Below are 22,008 nucleotides of genomic sequence, written 5' to 3' on the forward strand. Positions count from 1 at the left end.
GCTGTCTAGCTCCCACCTCAATTCTTAGCTCACCCTCATTCCCTTAACTCACTCCTTCCAAATACATAGATGTTGATTCTTTGTCACTTCTATTTTTTACCAGATTGCAAGTTCTTCAAGACAGAGACCATCTTTATTCTGTACCTCTGAGGGGTGATGATGTCTTGTATTTGTGTAGCATTTCCTTTTACAACTACTTTCATATACACTGTCTTGTTGGATCCTCAAAATTACCTTTGAGGTACAAATCATAGGTATTGATTTAATGGTGTATATACCCAGCAATAGGAAATTGCCTTGCTAATTGACTGGTATTTTGTGTCATGTAGAAAGAACGTCTTGTGGCTAAAGGTTATAGATCTGTACTTGTATTTTTTAAGGCTACCCATAGATGGTTGTATTGGAAGAAGATTTTTTCAGAGTCCTGCTCACATCAATTTGTTGAAAGAAATGAAGAGGCGTCTGATCGAGGTGGCTGACTTCCACCACGCTGCGAGCAAAGCCCTCCGAGTTCCAGCAGAGGGCAGCGAAGGGCTGCCAGGGAGCCAGGCTGGCACCCTGGGGTACCTGACGTCACCAGAACTGCACACGGAGCTGGTGAGGTGAGCGTGGTTATTCAGCCATTTACGTGGTTTGCAGCACAGATACTGCGCCAGAGCAGGTAGCTGTGTCACAGACTGCGAGGTGTTACTCTCTTGACCCTGTTAGATTGAATGTGGAAGGTGGCTTTGATACAGATCCGCATCTAGAAATGTTTCTCTTTTATGTTCCTTAAGAGAAGCGAATGGGCAATTTGGATGTACCTCTGTCTGGTGGCTGGAGTCTGACTGATAAATCAGAGGGCTGATCCCTTCTTCTATTTCTGTATGTAAAAATAGAAATAAACCAAAACAGATTTATCATAGCAGGTAAACAACTGTTAAAGCCTGCTAGAAATAAATGACCCAGGCGGAGCTGTGTGAGTGTGGTGCATAGATCCTCCATGGACTCAGGCATGCACCTGGGGTAGGGGTGGGGGTGTCTGGTAATCTCCCCAAACTGCTTATAAAGTCAGGCACAATGTTTGCTTTCCCCAGAAGGTTAAGCACCCTGAAGTAAGTTTGGGTTCCTTTCACACTATTCCTTTACCTTTCATTTATAAGTTTGATATAAACCAAATATTAGTCTTACAGTAAGACTTTCTACAATGGCTCTTACTAATTAACCCTGACTGCGCAACAGCTTGGCGAGGGAATCCAGCTTTCGTCTAGCACTGAGGCCCCAGGCTTGCTGCACCTCAAGCCCTCTGGCTCTTTCTCCGTCTCCCCTTATCTTACTTGGTTGAAGGGAAACTTATTTTTAACTGGGGTTAATCAGTAGCGGAAGGCTGTCTCTTTGAACATTTTTGATATTCCCTCTGCCTCTCCTAAATCCCCTTCCTGTGGTGTGTTCATAAAGTGGTCATCTAGCTCCCGGAATCAGAAGCTGAAAGAGAACTACATACCACCCTCTTCCCTGTAAGAACCTCAAAGCCCTGTCCTTGTCTCTCTTCCTAGATAGACTGTTGCGGAGGCAACAGAGGTAATTTTCCACCTTATTGAACAAACCATGCCACCTCCTTGTGCCCCACCCAGTAATTTCTGTACTGCCATCTATTTCTCTAGTAATACTGCTGCAAACAACTGCTTAAAATAGCAGTGATCTTAACTAAATGTACTGTGTTCATTGTAAAAACAAAACAAAACAAAACAAATTAAAAGCAGGGTGCAGTTCGAGCCTGTAATCCCAGCAACTCAGGAGGCTAAGGCCTGAGGCAGGAGGATTGCTTGAGGCCAGGAGTTGGAGACCAGCCTGGGCAACATAGTGAGACCCCCACTCTAAAAACAGTTAAAAAAAAATTAGCCAAGTGTGGTGGCATGCCTGCAGTACCAGCTAGTTGGGAGGCTGAGGAGGGAGGATTGCTTGAGCCCAGGAGTTTGAGGCTGCAGTGAGTTGTGATCGTGCCACTGCGCTCCAGCCTGGGTAACAGAGCGAGACTCTGTCTGTAAGAAATAAATAAATAAATAAAGGAAACTATATTTTAAAAAAAGTTTGTACTGGAAAATTGGGACTTTTTTTTTTTTTAAAACCCTGCTTTATTTGATTACTTCTTAATGAGAACAGGGTACACACATTCTTGTGAGTTTTATTTGTGATTCTTTGAGGCAGGAGATTCATTGAGCCTAAAACTGGCAAGTTCTTCCAATGCATAAGTTTAAGATGGCTTTTAATATTTTCTCTAAAAATATGTTTATTTGAATGGTTTTTTTACTTTTCCCAGTTGTCACTCACTGGGACTGAATTGCCCAAGAAAGAAAAGCTCTAAATTCAGATCCTAGGTCTTTGCTAAAAATCACCTTCTCCAGCTATTTTTTCTGTGTACTGTATTTAACCCTGCTTTGATTCATTGTACCTTTTGTTTTAGCAATGGTTGCATCATATTTTAATGATGTGTGACACATCTTCCCTGCTAGACCGTGTGTTTCTTGGGAGCTGTGGTGGTTGTTGAAGACATTTTCTGTATTATGGGCTTTCTTTACTCTTATGTAGTGGTGCCACAGTTCCTAGAAATGTAAGAAACTTCATTTGCCTATATGTCTTTTTATATTTGATATAATTTGTTTTTATCTTTTAGGCTCTTCAATGTATACATATTATGGCTAGAAGATGAGAACTTTCAAAAAGGAGATACCTATATCCCTTCTCTACCAAAGCACTATGATATTCACAGGCTAGCAAAAGTGATGCAGAATCAGCAGGTGAAACTATAGAAATGTCTTTTTTAGCATCTCTGAATGTAATTTGAATTGATCATGCTCATAATATAATGGTAAAACCACTTATTGATAAGGAAATGGATGGTCACTCAGATGGTCATTGTTTCTGTGGGTTTTGTCAGTATATGAGTGATTGTATTGAAGGGATATTCCCTTTTGAATCTTTAGCCCCACCATGGCCTTACTTGAGGGTTGAAACTTGTTCTAGGTCTTTTTATAACCCCATAAACAAAGCCTTCCTCTCAATGTATTTTTTTTTATTTTAAATTGTTAGCAGCTGAATACTTCTAAGCAATCATCTCTAGTCCCATAAAAAGTGCAGTGTAGAAATATATAAGGATCCATACATCATATAGGAAATTTCGGGAGCCACTTGATTCTACTCTTCATTATGTCCTAAGCTGTTCTCTCCCTGACACTCAGAGATGTTTGTGGTCCTTTTTCAGGCCAAAACTTGTAATCCCAGCTTTCTCTAAGCTTTAGTGAGATCCTTGGGCCTTTAGAACACCTAAAATCAGAAAAAAAAAAAAGGTCCACAAATTCATAGTCCATATTTAACGACTTGTTATTATGATTTGAAGTAATTTTTCATGTTCATTGATAATTGACATTTTTTTTGTATGTTTGTTGAAAAGGCAGGCCATCATTCTAATGTGTAGTGATCACCAAAGTGAAATAAATATGTAAGACAGTCCACTGGAGTATGGGAAGAGAATACTAGAACCTATATAGCTATTTTTTCTCATTTATTTATTTATTTCACCTTTTGTTATGAAAAAATTCCATCACGTAGAAAAATAGGCTGAGTAGTATAATGGGCGTGCCCTTCTCCCCTCCCTACCATGTGCCACATGTCTGGTTTCATCTGTAGCCCATCCATTCCCTCCACCATATTATCTTGGAGGTAATCCAGGAATGTGAGGCTTCAGTGAGCTATGATTGTGCCACTGCACTCCAGCCTGGGTGACAGAGTGAGACCACCCTGTCTCAAAAAAAAAAAAACCCAAAAAAAAAAAAACACCAAAAAAAAATATATATATTTATATTTGTATATAAACAATAATTTCTTAATATCAAACATCTAGTCAGTGTTCAAATTTCCAGAGTTCCCCCACGGTCTGGATTTTGCTGATTTTATCTTCATGGTGTTGTAGTTTAACATGTTTTTCTGTCTCCTGTATTTCCTCTAAATTGATATTTGGATTTCAAGTCTTCATCTAATTAAGATTTGATTATTTTCAACATATTTTTTATCTCTTTAAAATTTTCTAATTTTTGCCTATGTCTTAAATCGTACATAATTTATTAGCTAAATAGTGTATGTATATAATTTATAAATATACACATAGTGGGGTTGTTAAAGTTATTTTTTCTAATCATAGTACCCAGTCAAAAAAGTTGTGCAATTACTGCGAAGAATGTTAGCATGACCACTTTAAAAATGTGATTCATCCTAATGCTGGAGAATTTGAAGTGGACCACTTCAGGTTGAAACTCAGTGGTTCACTTTATAGCTAAGTATATAGTTTTATATGTGAACGTATGACTCATCTGTCAAAGTTAAAATACTGTTGTTCTGTTCTAGGATCTGTGGATAGAGTATTTGAACATGGAGCGCATATATCATGAGTTTCAGGAAACGATCAGTCTGTGGATGCAGGCCAAGCTCGAGTCCCATTCCACACCCTGCAGTTTGTCAGTGCAGCTGGACTTCACTGACCCTTCGTTGGGTGAGTCATGTGGGCATCAGCCCCCTTGATTGAGTGTATGAATGATTGAATCAGAGCCATAGAAGGTTGAGGCTCACATACTTTATTCCTTCAGTGTTTATTTTTTTCTGTGATGCTTTAAAAAGATATTTCAATTTACTTATAAAACTGCATAAAGGGCAACTTTTAAATGTAATTATTTTGGGTTTGCAGCTTTAAAATTCAGAAGTCCATCTTTTTCTTTATAAACTCTTTTTCATTTGTAGCTAGAACGCTTATAATATAAATGGATCATGTTCCTGAAGTTTCTAAGTTGCTTATTTCTCTCAGTACATTTTTCTAGAGAAGCAGTGTTATAAATCAGTTAGTTTTTATGTCAGGCCACAAGAGCCCATTTAACCCACAAAGTTGCTGACATATTTCACAACAGAAAATAATAGAAAATGATATTTAGGGTCACCTGTTAATTTTAATTACTGGATGTATTTTTAAAATATAGGACGTATAATAAAATTGTAAATACATTTGTTGACCACAACATATAGTGTAATAGAACCCTGAAGTGATTCAGAGAAAGGCAAAAATACTTTCTTGTTCCAGTTCTGCCACTAACCAACTTGTTAGTTGTGTGAAGAGAGGAAAATAGGAACCTTCTTGGGCTTCAGTTCCTTCATCTGTAAAATGGAGGTGCTGGACAGTCTCATCTAAGGCTCTGAAATTTTTCCCTCCAACATCTCTCTTTGCTTTTTTCCCTGACATAATTTTTTTATGATTATAAAAGTTATATGTGCTCATTGAAAAAAAAATTAAATAATATAGAAAAGTATATGGAGGAAGGTATTAAAATTGCCCTCAGTCCAACTCTATAGATTCTAATTTTTCCATTCCTGAAGGTTTGTTAAATGAGAAGCAATATATGGATAGATCTGGAAACCACTGAATGCTTTCTGTTCATGGCCTCCCATCTGTAGTGTTTCCTGGTTGCCTAAAGACTGCTCTAAAAGTTTACTTGTTTTCTCTGGAGCTAAGCTAGTAATTTATGAAGCCTTTAGTTTGTTCCAGGCACTGTCCCAGCCCTTTATATGTATTAACTCAGTCCTCACAACAACCCTATGTGGGTTGTCTGTGTTGTGCAGTTAAAAAACCCAAGATGTATGTTGCTTAGGCCCCTCACCCACGTGGACCACCTAGCTGGTGTGTGGCAGAGCTGTCTGACTCCAGAGCCCTGCTCTTCACCACTTAGTATCCTACCTCTTGTTTCTGGCGATCAGTACAGGTTGCAATTCTAAAGAAAATCAGGCCGCAGATTTCTAAATAGTAAGTTTCAGGTTTTTCTCAGACGATAGCAGGTTAGGTGATGATTATATCAAATGGTTCAACTTATGGTTGTGATTGATTGCAGGAAAAATTTCACCAGCACCCTTGTGACACCAAGTTCTTTTTCTTGAACTAAATTTGTTTTGTTAGCTTCAAAATTTTTATCAATTGTGGTCCAGGGATTACAGTTAAATATGGTCTGAATTTAAATTTTATCTTTTATTTTATATTTACAATGTTATTCTTGATTTTTCTTTTATGGTAAGTGATACCAGGTTTTAAAGAGCTCCCAGCTTTCCTTTAGGGTCACGGCTTATAATGTTGCTTGGAAGAAACTTTAACATAAATAGTTACAAGTCTTGGGATGAGTACCCCACTTTGTTACATCTGTGCAAACGGTGGTGGTTCTAGTGGAAAAACACCAGCTATAAGGGACAGTGCTGTATTTGACCTGTTTGGAATGTGAAATTCCATCTGTTTGGGCTACAAACAATACAAGTCTCCTTATGCCAAGTAACGTCATGGCTGTTAAATTTTTTATTAATTTTTCTCCATAAGAATAGAAAATTGAATATTACATCTGAAATGAAATTGAAATTCATAGCAGTGCCTTAACTTGCTGACTTAACTTATTGGCTTGAAATTCCCTTGACCTCTCCCTTTCATCTTACTATTGAAAAGATTTGGGTATATAGCAGCATTTTTCTTCATGTTCTTCAGTTCCCACCTGCTGTGTGGTATGTATGTAGTGTGGTGAAGAGAGAGGGAGGAAAGATAGGAATTTATTGGACACCTACTGTGTATTCAGCTCTGTAGTGGTGTGGAAATATCAAACATTTAAATTTGATTAACCAGTATGAGACTATCTGCAATCTCGGGCAAAGTTGCATGGTATAGATTCGCTTTTATTTTTTTGTATGGCACTGGACTGCTTATTTGGACTCCATAATCATTTCTTGAGTGAATGACTGATGGACTGTTTGTGTAAATATAAGTGCTGAAGGAGCTTGTGCCCATGTCTTCATTCATTTTATCTCTTACCACTTCCAGCCCTCCTGTTCAAACCTTGACCTAATTTCAGATTTTTGACTCACTTATATTCCATAGTGCCCATTCCTTTCCCCCATTCTTAAGAATTTTATCTGGATGATGGCATTAAACTCTGGACTATCTGCTTCCAGCCTATACTCCATTCACCCAGTCCATTATCCAGATGATAGCTGCTATCTGTCAAGCTTGCTTAGGGCCCTTCACTAGATTCCTTTTACACTAATATCAAGTCCAGACTTCCCAGCATGTCACGCAAGGCTCTCTAGGGTAGTAATTTAAGATCCTGAGATTTAGCTCTTTAACTATCATTTGACTAAACTTTTTGAGGCTAGTAATTCTATTGCATTGTACCTCATGCTTCCGAGCTCTTTCTAATTTACCCATTATTTAATAAATATAACTTAATTTTTTTTCAGCTAAAGAAAGGGTTTTGAGTAACTTGCAGAAGCATGAGGCTCCCCAGCCTCCCCTTGTTCTGCACCCGATGAGGCCTCCTGTGCCAGTTATTTCCTCAGCCGCACTACTGAGTCAGAAGGACGCCACCCAGCTGGTGTGCACAGACCTGAATCTGTTGCAGCAGCAGGCCAGGTAAGACCGTGCACCCTCAAGGGTCATGCTCCCGTGTTCTGACAGCCTGGATGATTTAGTACCTGGAGTGGCTTCCTTGTCAGCATTTTTACCATGAGGTTAATTTGACCAGACTGGCTCTGACAGTTCACTCGGTTAACTGAGTTGTGACAAGTCTTTTAATTTCACATTGAAGTTATGTGGCATTTTCATGGACTACCCATTTCATGTGTGTTTCCTCTGGTAGGATTTCTGAGTATCAGCAGTACCAGCTAAGATTTTCTTATGTTTCCCCTGAGGAGACCGTTAGATACAGGTTGCAATTCTAAAGAAAATTAGGCCCTAGATTTCTAAATAAGTTTCAGGTTTTTCTCAGATGATAGCAGGTTAGGTGATGATTATATCAAATGGTTGAACTTAAGGTTGTGATTGATTGCAGGAAAAATTTCACCAGCACCCTCGTGACACCAAGTTCTTTTTCTTGAACTAAATTTGTTTTGTTAGCTTCAAAACTTTTGTCAATTGTGGTCCAGGGATTACAGCTAAATATGGTCTGAATTTAAATTTTATCTTTTATTTTATATTTACAATGTTATTCTTGATTTTTCTTTTATGGTAAGTGATACTGGATTTGAAAGAGCTCCCAGCTCTTAGATACTGGAAAGATGGTGTTGGAAGAGTGCGAAATGAGATTTCCTTGCTTTGTCACTGCTTTGCTCTCTAACCCTCCATATTCTTTTGATGTAGGCACTTGATTGAAGTGTGGGGAAGTCATTTAGTATTTTGAGTTCACATGGGAGATACAAAATGATCAACTGTTTAAGGTTTTGATTTGAGCTTGTGATCTTGGGAGAAGGAGTGTATGTGGAGTAAGTCTGTTTCATCAACAATAAATGAGCCTTATTTTTACAAAATCCAGGTGAATCAGTTGCTTATTGGCAGTTTTTCCTTGGCTGTTTTTGGTCCAGGCATTTGTTGAGTGTGTGTTGTGTGTACACATAAACACCTGCCCATTGGTGTAATAATAAATACAATTAGACTAGTATTGACACCCATGTACACAATTAGCTTTCTTGGTCTTTGACATTTCAGATTGAGTTGCTAATACCTGAAAAGTCATTGGCACTTACAATCAATGCACCCTTTCAGGATGATTAAATTAGGATAAAATTCTCATTTGTTCTTATATATTTAAGGGTCCATTTAAAAAATATTATTGTTATAACACAGATTCTAAATGGAGCTTTGTTTCTGCCTCAAAAATTGTCCTACTTTTCCATAAGGCTGTTCCTTCATTTCTTAGCTATCTGTTTAGTCTGTCTGTCAGGGAGATGATTGGGTCAATCTTGGCTTACACATTTTTGGTCTTTTGTTACTATGGAATACTTGTGTCTTGCTGTATTGCTGGCTGGGGGTAACCAGAAGCCTTCATTACTTATCATATAAGCTTTCCTAAGACTTTCTTTTACCTCCTGATGATGTCTTTCAGAACTGCAGCTCTTCGGGAATCTCAACAGGTTGCCCTGGATGGTGAGCTGTTGGACACGATGCCCAAACAGTATGTTAATCGAGAAGAGCAGACCACGCTGCATTTGGAGTGTAGAGGCAGTAGCGGTAAGAAATGCCAAGGAGCCGCAGTTGTAACAGTTCAGGTAAGATTGTTAAAGTGTCTTCATAATTTAGAGAATTTTAATTGAGTCCCTAATATTGACATATCACTAAGAAAGAGTGAAAGAAGTATATAGCACATGATCCTTGTCCGGAGACATTTAATGGTTTTTAGGAGACCAAAAACACACACAGGGCTAATCATACTTTTCCTTAAGTGCCAGATAAGTCCTACAAGACAGATATTTAAATGGGATTTCAAAGAAAAGCAGAATCATTGAGAAGATTCTTAGATGGGCTTAATCTGATCCTTAAAAGATTTTGGCGATGCTAGTTTGGATACACTTGAAAGGAGTGTGGTAATGGAGTGGCCATGATGTCATTTAGGAGTCAGGGACTAGATCAGTCTATTTCAAGTGTTTTGGGAACTCACATTGGACAGGTTGGTGTGAACGATCACTGGGAGCTCTGGCTGTGTGCTGTGGACAGCAGGGAGCCCTGAAGACAAACATGGGAAGAACGTGTGGGAAGCAGATTGGCTGGGGGGGGTGGGGCTGTCAGCAGGCAAAGGAGAGACATGCAACAACACGACTGAAATGAGCTGCTTCCCAGAGTTACCTTCTTGCACTTTATGCCAGGCCCTGTCTAAACATTTTTCATTACTTATTTTTTCTTCCAACAACCCTTGGAGGTGGCTATTGTCATTATCTTCATGTCTCAGATTAGGAAACAGGCACAGAGAGGTTAAGTTACATACCCGAGGTGCCACGGCCAGTGAGTGGTGGAGCCAGGAAGGCTCAGCAGTCTGGGTCCAGAGCCCGTGCTCTTTAATCACTACACTTGACTCCTTTTGCCAGTGAATTTGGTGCTCCCAGAGCTGGGAAAGAAACTCTTGGAGATGGGCACTACCTGCTACCTGAATACATTTGTATACAAATAGCTCTTTTTTGTTAACTTTTGGAAATTGAGGAAAATTTATTTTACTCACCCTGGGTTGTCGTTCAAAAATTTCCCGTTTTAGGAGAGGCAGAGGGAATATCAAAGACTTTCTTGGCTTATCAAAAATGTTCAAAGAGACAGCGGAGACAGCCTTCCGCTACTGCTAATCCACATTTTAACTGTTCTAGTGTATTCTTCATCAATTTCCTTGGGAGACTCTTTTCTCTAAAATGTTTTCTCTGAAATAAGTTTTTTTACTTACTGTATTTTTCATTATCTTCAAAACTTATTTCTGATTTTTTCAACATAGTTGTATGCATCTAAAGTTAAGAAATTTGACCTGAAATTTAGGAAGTGGTGTATTTTCTCTAACAGTTATTATGTTTAATAGTAATGCTGTAGTAAGACCGAGGTAGAGGTATTTAAGAAAGATCACTTGCTAAAGTAATAAAACCGGAAGAAAAGTTTGCCAATTTAGGGTGAAGTTTGAGATAGTGGAGGGAAAAAATGAAAGTGTACCCAGCTATAATAAAAATGGGATGTCGTTACCAATCTGTGTTTTTTACAAATAGGGTATTTTTCCACATTTTGAAACTACATATCTGTGCCATTCTGTTAACTCTATATATAGAGAGAATTCTCCTAAAATGCATTTTTATAAGTGACTAGTGAGACAACAAAGAAATGTTTTTCCAACTCTGGCCAATAGCTTGCTCTGTGAAGAGTTGTAAATACTTGCTGCCTCAGCCAAAGAGCAGGGCTGGTAGCCTGACCTGTTAACTCTTAGGACCTTGCAGTGGAAAATACCACCAGGCAGGCCACTGTAACTATAAGCCTACCTTCACAAATGAGTTCTCTGATTTTAGCTACTTTCTGGATATTATTTGTAGATATTATTTGGCTGTGAAAGACGTCACAGAAGTTGGAACTTTTGCCTACTAGAAATTAGCAGTTCATTCTTTATGCTTACCCTTGGCCAATTTAAACATCTTAATGCTTTCCATACAAATCTCAACTTAAATACTACACACTGCTTATCTTGTGTTTTTACTCTAATACAATGTCTCCTAGGCATTTGATCTGGGAAAGCAATAAGGATGGTTGTACTGTAGTACACCACTTTCTTTCCAGCTCTGTTCAGAGTACTTTTTGTCACTTGCTTGGGCACTTTCATATCCCTGGTGTTATGCTAGCTGCTTTGCTTACATTATCCCACTTAATCTTCACAGAATGAGAGTGAGTTCAGAGAAACAGGTTCAGAGACGCTATAAGACTTGCCAAAATCACATGACTAGCAGGTGGCTCAGGCAGAATTCAAACCTGCAATCATCTAAATTCAAGACCCATGCTTTTCAATACTGCCATTCAATACTGCCAGGCATTGTGCTTTAGCTGCTTCAGCTGAAGCTTTTGAAGACTTGCAGTGTGATTTTTGAGGAAGCTGATCATGACAGTTTAACCTCATAAAAATGAACGTGTGTATATGCCATTTTCTCTTTGAGTCCATGTGATAGTGTTGCCATCTTTTTCAGTGATTAGAGAATCCAGGATCTTAACTGAAAACATTGGATTGGATCAATTTTTTAAAATTAGCTTCACGGGAGATGATTTTATATTTTAACATATTGACTGCCACAGTAGAAAAAAATTTTTCCTTAGAGCCAATGGTGTTTTATTACGAAAATAGAATAAAAACTTTGAAAACAAAATGATCCTTTCTAATTTAATGAAAAATTTGTTATTTTTTATCATTTTCTGTGAGTGAGTCATATGCAATTTGAAAAATAGTTCTCACGGCTCCCAAGGTGAAGAGATGTGTGAGTTACATGTGCTTCACAAGGCCTCGGGCTCAAAACTAGTGTGAGTTAAATACAACTCACATGGCTGTTAATGTGTTAAATATAATTTTTAGTGGCTCCTTTATAAAGATTTCAAATTATATCATGAGAATATTTTGCTGCTTAATAGAATTTTTCTGGGAAAGACTGTCCTGGAAATTTCCAGCCATCTGCAAGTGTTTGAACTATGTATAGCTCGTTTGGGGTACACAAATGCCAAATATATTTTATGGGACATGAAACGTGCTTCTTCTGTGTTCTCCCTTTCTAATAGAAGCCTCTAATAATAATTCAGTGATATTCCCTGAGGAAATGGGGTGATTTATAATTAGGTTCCTTTTGTTGTAGTTTGATATTGTGGGGCATGTTTGCTGGACCCAGGATTGATTTATTGTCATGTGAAAAATTTGTTCATTTCTAGAAATGAAAGGCGGAAAAGACCCAGAGAGGGCCTCACATTATCGTAAAAACCTGCTGAAGGAACATGCTTTGTCCAGCTTTTAAATTTCTTTGTCTACTTAAAATGAGTCAAGTGGAGGGGCTTCCACCATATTGCTTTGTTCTATTGTCTACAACTTCTTGTAATTATGAGCTGGTAGTCATTCAATCACTCTCACCTCTGTTCTAGTGAGAAAAAACTTTCAACAGTGTTGGGAATAATGAACAAAAATAAGTAGACTAGAAAATAGCGATAATTTGGGGATTTTTTTTTATTTTTGTGAGTGTGCCCAAATTTTCCTAAACTAGTTGATTTTATTTTAGTAGTTTCTACAGTGTAGGGTGGCAGTTTTAAAGTTTGGCTTTTAGTCCTGTGGTTTTACAAAGTGGTTTTAGTCCTGTCTTTCTGCATTTCCTGATCAAGTGGACCTCATCTCTTTTGTCTTTCTATTATGTTTTCCTTCATTCTCACTGTCTTCCCTCCCCTCAGATTCTCACTTTTCCTTTCTTTTTGGCTACTCTCTCTCCAGGCCAGCCAAGGGTACTCTGTGACATTCAAAGTCTCCGTCTAACTGTAGGTGATGACATATTGGACAAAAAAGCTGACTGCATATACTCGTAATCACATTTTAGGCTATTAAACATTGGTCTGTTATTTGAAAGATTTCAGATTTAATTCAGATATTTATATTGATTTATTATGTAGTTTAATGCAAGTAATTTAATTTTTTTATCATTCATTTCTCCAATAACAAAAATTAAAGTAGTTATTATTAACATTATATGTTCTTGTGTATTAACTTTCATGCATTTTGATCTCATACAGCTTATTTTTTTTACAAAGAAATTTTGTAAAGATTTTGAATAAAATATTGGTGAGTTTTTATAGAAGAAAGTTATCATCACGATCATAAAAAGTAGGGGCTCAATGTACTGTCAGTTATGCTGTGCTGGAAAGTAGAATAAAGAGATGGACCATTGCCCTTCAGGAACTTTTGATATGGAATTTATGGTACTAACCCTGGGCCTTATAGGAGACATAAGGGCCTCAGTTGAATAAGTTTGTGAATTAAGTGTTAACGGTATTTACAAAGGATACCTATAATCATTGTGGTGGTGGCTGGACACTGGGTTTGGGCAGGTGCATATAAAGGGAAAGTGTAGACCCTACAGATCACCTATGTGATTTGGGAAGGATCATGGGAGGAGAATGTAGGATTTAAAACTTCTGCCTTCTAAATGTTCTTGTGTTTTCAGCATTCTCAGCTATACCTGCAAGATAAGCCCAAACTCCTAGCCTGCTATTCAGAGTCTCCCCAAGACAGCTCCCCCCACTCCTTGGTCTGATTGTATTGCACTCTGCACCCCTGACTCCTGGCAGCAGCCTGGCTGGGCTCCTCTCTGCCTCTCTGTCCCCCCCATCCCCCACAGCTGTCACATGGGTTCTTTGTGTCACAGCCTGGGGCCTAGGATGTCCTCTCCTTTCCTCTGCTTCTATCCACATCCAAAAAAGGATTTTAAAAATGCACAAACAAAAGTAGTCATCATATAGGTCACCATCAGTTAGAGAAAGGATATGTTAACAACCCCTATCAAGTAAGAAAGGCATAGTCTTAAAAGACGATAGTCTGTTACATTGAAAATAAGTTTTAGTATTTTTTTAGAGGTCAATAAACTCTTTATTTTTCACATCTTTACTGAGAACCAGTGAAAATCTTTATTAAAGACTAGCTTTCAAGAACCACTGAATTAGCCAGTTGCTCTTTTACTTGGCATGCTATTGATTTGGGCACTTTCCCATGTTTTGTCTTATCTTTTCTTCCTGTCAAAATGGTACTTGTTTTGTTAATAGCATCTGTTTTGCTGGGCACTCATGCAGCCCAGGTGTTTGGAAATGAGTGATGTATGTGTTGGATTGAGAGCACACAGAGGGTTAAGGCTGGGGGAGGTGTGATGTGCTTCAGGAAAAGCCTCAGTGGTGGAAAACTTAGGGCCTGTTTTTGATGAGGATTTGAGGAATGAAAACATAAGTGAAATAGAACATATCCCACAAAAGACTTTGAACCACTAATAAATTAATTCAAAATGTATCCGTTTGTAAGGCAATCAACATATATAGTTATTAATTGTGCTATTTTTATATTTTATGTTATAAAATTTTAATAAAAATTTTATTTTACAAAAAATAAGATATTTTTATAATTCTATTTGTTTGATTCTTCATGGAAAACCTGAGATTCCTGAATAGTATTTTGATAAATTTTTACCATCCCTCTCGGTTTCAACTGAGAGTTTTGAGTTAAATTATGGTGTTAATTGTAATAATATTCTCTTCATCATATGCTAAGTGTATTTGCAATGAAATATATGTTCTGGAAACATGGAAGGGGAAGAAAAGCTACTGACCACTTTAATTTTTGGTAGTTTGAAGGCATGAATAAGAATGAAGCAATAAGCCAACAGCTTCATGGTTTGCGAAAAGAAGTGAAGCAGTTGCAAGCAGAAGCTGCTAAACCACCGTCACTTAACGTTGTGGAAGCTGCTGTGCATGCAGAAAACTTGATTACGTAAGTTTTTTTTTCCTCCTTTTTATTATTATTTTTAATAAGCTAACATCATAATTATGTAATTTTTGAATACCATTTTCTTATCACTAACAGTAATCATACATGCTACTAACCCCCCAGCCCATTAATTAAATTTGTACAGAGATGGACAAACTACTGCCTTTGGGCCAAATCTGGCCTTCTACTTATTTTTATAAAGTTTTATTGGAACACAGCCATCCCCATTTATTTATAATGTCTATGGCTTTTATGTTACGAGGGCAGAGTTGAGTAGTTGTAACAGAGACTTTATGGCCTGCAAAGCATGAAATACTACGTGGCCCTTTACCGAAAAAGTTTACTGACCCCCGAATTATGAAATGTTACAGTGCATTGAAATTCAATCATGGAGAGATTTAGTGTTTAAATTTTATATCAAAGTCACATTTACCCAGGAAGTCATCATTGTCAACTCAGATTATTAAAGTTCACAGTGTAATTGCTTGGGGGAATTAGGGCTCTCAAGTGTAGTTGTTAACTTGCATTTGGCCATTATGGTTTTCACTTGGTTTCATTGTGGCTTATTCTCACCTCCTCTTTCTTCCCAAAGCCACCAGGAAGTGACTGGGGAGGTGGGGGGTGACTTGCTGCCTTTTATTTTAAGGTGACTGACTCTACATTCTGGTACCAGAGATTGATCTCCTTGGTAGAGTGGGATGGTATGTGGAGGGGAACGTTGAGATTGGGTCAGGGGGCTTGAGAGGGAGAAGCAGATCAGGTGAACAGAAGGTTGATATTTCTTTTGCTGGGAAAGGAACTCAAAAAAGTGTGAGAATTAGAAGGGATATTTTTATTCTAGGATCTTATTCTATATAAAAATATTTTCCTTAACCTGAGTCAGTGTTTTGGATTCTAAAAATGTAGAGAAATCAGTTCTTGTGTTTGACATATGTATTTATAAGAAATAACAAAAAGTTAAATAATAAATTATGAATTTTATATAAAATATGAACAAGGGTAAGACTGTTAATCCTTATATATATTATAATATAGCTGATTTTTTTTCCCTAGGAAAGCATAAAATCATTACTATGTTTTGAAAATAAGTTGTCAAGTAAAATTGGAAGGTACATATTTACCCCATGAAATATTTCTAAAGTGACATTTGTATGGGGATCTGAGAACTCTTAAGAATATTGCCTTGTAGTGTTTCAAAGAAACCCTTATGAATCTGGATTCTTTTACTGTAGACCAGTAGTCTTACCCACATTTTCCCACAGGGCCTTAGTGAATGCCTACAAGTTGCAGCCTACACCTGGGGTTCAGAAAGTTGGCATTAGCCTTTTCTTCACTGTTGTGGATTATGTCAGCGATGAGACGCAGCGTCATCCCCCCACAAGGCAGTTCTTTACTTCATGCATTGAGATCTTGGGACAGGTAAGAACTGTATTTTTAGCCTTGATGAGATTCGATGAATTCGTTAGATAGAGTCAGTACTGACTTCAGACTTACGTTGGAGGTTCAGAATCTTAAGTCAGAAGCCCCTTGGAATTGTTGGCTTCTCAAGATGTGATTAGAATTGTTGGTATAGAATTCTGCTTCTCATACAAGAGATATTATTTATGTTTGAAAGTCTGGGGAGACATCAGATTCTATGACATGTTGTTGGTGTTGTTAACAATAACATTACTGAAGTTCTTTATCATTTATAAAAATACTTTCCAGTTCGTTATTTTATTTCATCCTCACGGTAACTGCGGTTGATATCATTCCCATCTTAAAGATGAGAAAACTGGGCTCTAGAAGATTAAAGGACTGGTCTAAAGAATACAGCTGGTGAGTGCTGGAGCTGAGCCTGGCTCCCAGTTGCTATTCTTGGTCAACATTTATTTATCTATGTGGCTTGCAGTTAAATATATGGATTTTGAACAAGGGCAAGGGCAATATATTGAATTTATGCTACATGTCATAGAAAAAGGAAAACTACTTATTTGAAAAAATATATGAACACTAATTAACTCTGTACTCTCACCCAAATTCAATTGAAAGAGTACTTATTTATTGGATCCTTATAAGGAAGTGATGCTGAGCAGGTATTGCAATTAATTTTTTTCTAAGGAGTTTTTTTCCCTGGTCATAAGGTTAATGTGTGCTTATTAACAGCAATGCAGACAGTATAGAAAGTATAAAGAAGAAAAATTTCTCTTCATCCTAACCATGTAGAGATGCTGGTTAAATAGCTAACATTTCATTAATTTGTCTTGTGTATGTAGGTGTATTAGTGTCTGTGTGTGTATATGTAAACATGATATATCATGATAGAGATGCACACTTAAAAAATGGGCACATACTATTTTTTAACCTCCATTTTTCATTAAACACATCATTAGGCATTATTTCATGTTAATAAATACAGATTTGTATCATGATGTTGAATGAATAGTGTTCCATGATACAGGTACATTTTAATGTGTTCAGCCAGTGCTCTCTGGATGGATATTTAAGTAGTTTGTTTTGCTACAATAAGGCTTAGGCAAATATTCTTATACATCTTGGTGAAACTTGTTGGGCTATTTTCTTTAGGATAATTTCCTAGAAGTAAGATAGCTATGTCAAAGGGATTTGTTATATATTGTGTATTTGATGTGTATTGTATAGCATTTGATGTATATTATATTGTCACACTGTCCTCCTGGGACGTTTGTGCCTATTTACTCTATCATAGCAGTGTTTGAATTTATTCTTCTCTGTATCATAACCAACATTAGGAATTATCATTCTTTTTAAGTTTTGATAGTCTGGTAAGGGAAGTAGTATTTCATTATTTTAGTTTGTATTGCTTTAAGTACTTGTTAAGTTGTATGTCTTTTTCTATGTGTATTGGCCATTTGCATATATTTTTGTGAATTGGTGGTTGTCCTTTGCACATTTTCTGTTGGAGTTCCTTGTTTTCTGATTGCTTTGAAAAGAGCTCCTCAGACTGTTAACCTGCTATCTGGAATGTTCTGTAAATACATTTTTCTAGTTTGTCATTTTTTTTCTTTAAAATTTTATGATGCTTTTTTCTTTATAAAAGTTAGAATTTTAATATGTTCAAATCCACCAGCCTTGTCCTTTATTATTTCTGCCTGTATTCAACCTTATTAGAGCCTTACTGACCCTGAGATTATTTAAATATTTGCTTATTTATATTCCAGTGCTTTTTAACATGAGAACCAAGTTAAAAGAAAGTGAAGTTATCCTGATTATATACTAATTGTGAAAGTTAGCTTTTGAAAGGTATTAAAGGCACATCTCAAGAAAATGTATAACCTGGAAGTTTTGTTTTCTTGATGTAATGTAGCACCATCCTGGATACTTAGCAATCATGTGGGCACACTGAAAATTTTTGAATTCAAATTACCCCAATATTTTAATCTCTTAAAAATTTTGTAGTGCAGTTAACTCAGAATTTTCCATATATGGCTTGTTCAAATTAGATTAATGGATTATCCAGAATTTTTAATATTACCTATACTGAAAGTGATAGGTATATCTATGTTGATGTTTGATACCTTTTGATTGTTTTATATTTTCATGTAGAAAAAATTCTATTTACCTTATTTGATACCCTTAAAACTTGCTTGTTTAAATTAAGGTTGGGGAGGAAGAGTTTGGTGACAGTTTCTCTTTTTATTTTTTTCAAGGTGTTTATCAGTGACACTAAATCAGAGTGCAAAAAAGTACTCCAGACCATTCTGAAGAATAGAAGGCTCTGCTCTCTTTTGTCTCCTTTCTTCACGCCCAATGCTGCTCCTGCAGAGTTTATACAGCTGTATGAGAAAGTAGTGAAGTTTCTAAGTGAGGACAACAGTGATATGATTTTCATGCTGCTAACCAAGGTGAGGTGTCATTCAGTCCTGATGTCATTGTTGAAAATGTAGAAATGATTGTTGCTTCCCACTCCACGAAATGAAAGGACCTCTGGAGTTTTGTTTGTAGGTAGATCATAGGCCGAGAGGCCTTTTTCACATTTTGCATGATCTTTGAGCAGCCTGACCCCGCAGCTTTCCCTTTTGGGGGTGGGGTGTTGGTTGTGTTGTGTAGGATCGTCTTATTCCACATAGCGTGAAAAGGACCTAGTTCCCAGGCCCTCTTTAAAAACTTACTACAGATTTGAAAATATTCATAATAGTAATTAAGTATATTTTTCTTTTAAATTTATCCTGAATTTATGCCTAAAGCGTGTTTGATAAAAGAGTTGTAATATGGTAGAGTCTCTCCTATTTAGAATAAGCCAGATCTAAGCAAATTGCCTTTGTCCTCATTCTGAATAGAATATTAACTCTGTTAAGACCAAAGCAATGAATTTACTTAACTAGTTGAGAATTTTAGAGTCTTAGCTATTTTGCCTTCCATTGTATTTCTCTGACATCTGAAAATAATAGTAAAAAATAAAAACCTTGGCATTTTTTAGGGCCTAGAGGCTGATCTCAGTTTGTAATGGAGGAGAACGTGTTTTATAGTTTGGGATTCTGGAAGGTAATATCAACAGTCTAAATTTTTACTAACTGAAGTAGATAGGTAATTGACATAGACTGAGAAAAACTGTTCAGCTGTTACATTGAGACAGTTCCATAAAGTGGCTGCTTGTTTGTGGCACTGTGACCAGAGAACTTGTTCTGATTCAGGTATTGCAGAAGAAACTTGCTGTAATAAGACAGATAGAAATGCATGGATCTCTCAGGAACAGAATAAAATTATAAACCAATAATGAATAGTCAGTAAGGTTTTTAAATTACAAGGAAAGCACACAGAGCTAAGGAAACTCTGCCTCTGAGATCCCAGAGGGTGAAGTAGAAATGGCATCAATCAATTATCGAACTTCTTATATTCTTGTATGCACTTATGTACACTTTAGTTTCAATTTTTATAAAATGTTACACAGAGACCTCTCTCTACTTCAGTTAATTTTCTAGTATAAATAACGCTTCTCGTTTCTTTTTCTTTTTAGTTCGATCTTAAGCAATGGTTAAGCGCCACTAAACCTCCTCTGTCTGATCGCACCAGGCTGCTGGAGTCCATTCATTTGGCACTTACTGCCTGGGGCCTTGAACCAGATGAGGATATTTTGATGCCATTTAATCTTTTCTGTAAGCACTGGACGTTCCTTCTTCTCTACCAGTTCCCTGACCAGTACAGTGACATTCTCAGGCTGCTGATGCAAAGTAAGTGTCTTCATTTAATTGTGACTAACTAGATCTCAGTAAATATTGAATATCACATTTTCCATTCTACAAATGTCATTTAAAAATGTAAAAATAATAGAAGTACAGGAGTTTAGTCACTAATCATCACCTAAAGGGCTGGTTGAACAATGCCCAACAAGTTATCTGTAAAAATGGTCAATTACTATCCTAAATGTTAGAATGGGCTCTAATTGGGTAAGGCAGCACCTAGTGCTTGGTGTTGGAGTTCCACGGTCATGCACCCACCTCTTTACCTTGACTTTGCAGCTGTCCTGAAGTCGGGTGAGGTGGGAGAGCACTTGCCTATAATACAGATGACAGTTGTGGTCAGGGAGGGAAGTTGCACCTTTACAATATGTTTAATATGCAACTTGGTTTCTTTGTAGTTGCAAAGAGTAAATACATTTTGGGGATTTTTCTCCCTTCTAATTTTTTGACTCTGGTTTTTTGCAAATGAATTTTATCCTTATGGAATGATAGACTGTATTTATATTTGCCAACGGAAAGAGCAGCATTAAACTTTCCACATTCTCACTTTTCCTGTCCCCTTTTCCTGCAGTTTTCCATAGAAGTGTTAGAGGTTAGAGGAAGAATGAATGGTGTAGGCTTTTTTATTTTTGGAATTTCATTAGGCAGTAATTTTATTGAAATTTGATAAATGAAATAGTATTTACTTTTTTCATGCAAACCTCATACTGTTTATAGATGTAATGGAAAACTAAATTTTACTTTATGTCAAATCTTTATGTTACTTTTTTTTTTTATCCAATGGAGTTTTAATTAAACACTTACAGTACATGGTGTTTTCAATATAAATCACAGTGTTAGGGTATTCCATGTTAATTTTGACAAGTTATTCATGCATTCATCCAGCAAATATTTGAGTGCTTATGATGTGCCAGGCACTGAAGATGCATGAGTCAGCAAAACAGAAAAATCTCTGTATGTAGTAAATATTATTAGTATTTTAAGTGATATTTAACTTGGGCAACATAGCGTTTCTTCAATAACTTCTACTAAGTTTCCTACTTTTTAAATCTACCATAAACAAGTTTAAATAGGTATTTTTTTCCAGTTAGTATTTCTCAAGCATATGTTGCTGTTAAAACGTGGAATGGGAGGCTTGAATAAAGAAACTGAAGAATTTGCTCTCAAGGAGTTGGTACCAGTTGAAAGGAAGGGAGCTTTTCCATGGGTGTGGGTGGGGGGATGGAGGGGGAAAGTAAGGTTAGAACTATGCATATTAAAGCATGTGTGTAAGATAGTGATAAACGCCTTTGACTTTTAGAGACAGGCCAGTAGGTTTTGAAAGTTTTTTTGTTTGGTTGTTTGTTTGTTTTTGTTTTTCTTATTATTAGTTTTATAATTAATACTATATAATCTTTTTCTTTCCACCTGGAATACCTCATCCCTGGGACACCTTTTCCCCATGCCCACTTCTCTGCCTAGGAACTTGTATTTGTTCTTTAAGAACTTGACTCAGATGTCACCTCCTTTGAGAAGCCTTCCCACATCCCATCTCCCCAAACCTCCAACCCTCTGGAATCCCACAAAAATTTGCTCAGATTTCTATTGTAGCCCAAGTTATATTATAAAGTGTTCATTTTTATACCTCTTCCTTGTACTAAATTCAGAAGTCCTCGAGGGCAAGGACTATGTCTAATTATTCCTTGTGGTCCCAGTGCTTAGTGCAGCTCATTGTAGCTGCTCAGGTAAAGTGAGACTGAATGAATCAGTCATCACACCTCGAAGACCCTCTGTCTTACCAGGGACCATGCAAAGAGATGTAAAGTTAAAAAGCTCAGGCCTTTGGCCCCTTAAATTTCATAAACAAATTGAGGATATGTTCCTGTTTTTCAATTCTACATTATAGAAAGCCAACAAAAACTAGCTTACAAGGATAAAAGAATGTGGGCAGGGGACAGAATTTATTTGTCCTAGGCAGGTTACTTTGATTAATAGTTTTAGGAATA

At 37.0% G+C, this 22,008-nt stretch overlaps 1 protein-coding gene across 2 annotated transcripts in view; it reads left to right on the forward strand.

Moving 5' to 3' along the window:
* EPG5 (ectopic P-granules 5 autophagy tethering factor) overlaps nucleotides 1-22,008 on the forward strand; it is an 86,203-nt gene that overhangs the window by 40,429 nt on the left and 23,766 nt on the right. For both annotated transcript variants that reach the window (XM_069468445.1, XM_069468446.1), the window contains exons 23-31: nucleotides 381-602; nucleotides 2,654-2,777; nucleotides 4,381-4,525; nucleotides 7,288-7,459; nucleotides 8,928-9,090; nucleotides 14,686-14,828; nucleotides 16,088-16,244; nucleotides 18,494-18,688; nucleotides 19,801-20,014. In XM_069468445.1, coding sequence (XP_069324546.1) covers nucleotides 381-602; nucleotides 2,654-2,777; nucleotides 4,381-4,525; nucleotides 7,288-7,459; nucleotides 8,928-9,090; nucleotides 14,686-14,828; nucleotides 16,088-16,244; nucleotides 18,494-18,688; nucleotides 19,801-20,014 — 1,535 coding nt within the window. The remainder of the gene's footprint in view (nucleotides 1-380; nucleotides 603-2,653; nucleotides 2,778-4,380; nucleotides 4,526-7,287; nucleotides 7,460-8,927; nucleotides 9,091-14,685; nucleotides 14,829-16,087; nucleotides 16,245-18,493; nucleotides 18,689-19,800; nucleotides 20,015-22,008) is intronic.

The sequence above is a fragment of the Eulemur rufifrons genome, chromosome 5 (assembly GCF_041146395.1).
Source record: "Eulemur rufifrons isolate Redbay chromosome 5, OSU_ERuf_1, whole genome shotgun sequence".
Taxonomy (NCBI): domain Eukaryota; kingdom Metazoa; phylum Chordata; class Mammalia; order Primates; family Lemuridae; genus Eulemur; species Eulemur rufifrons.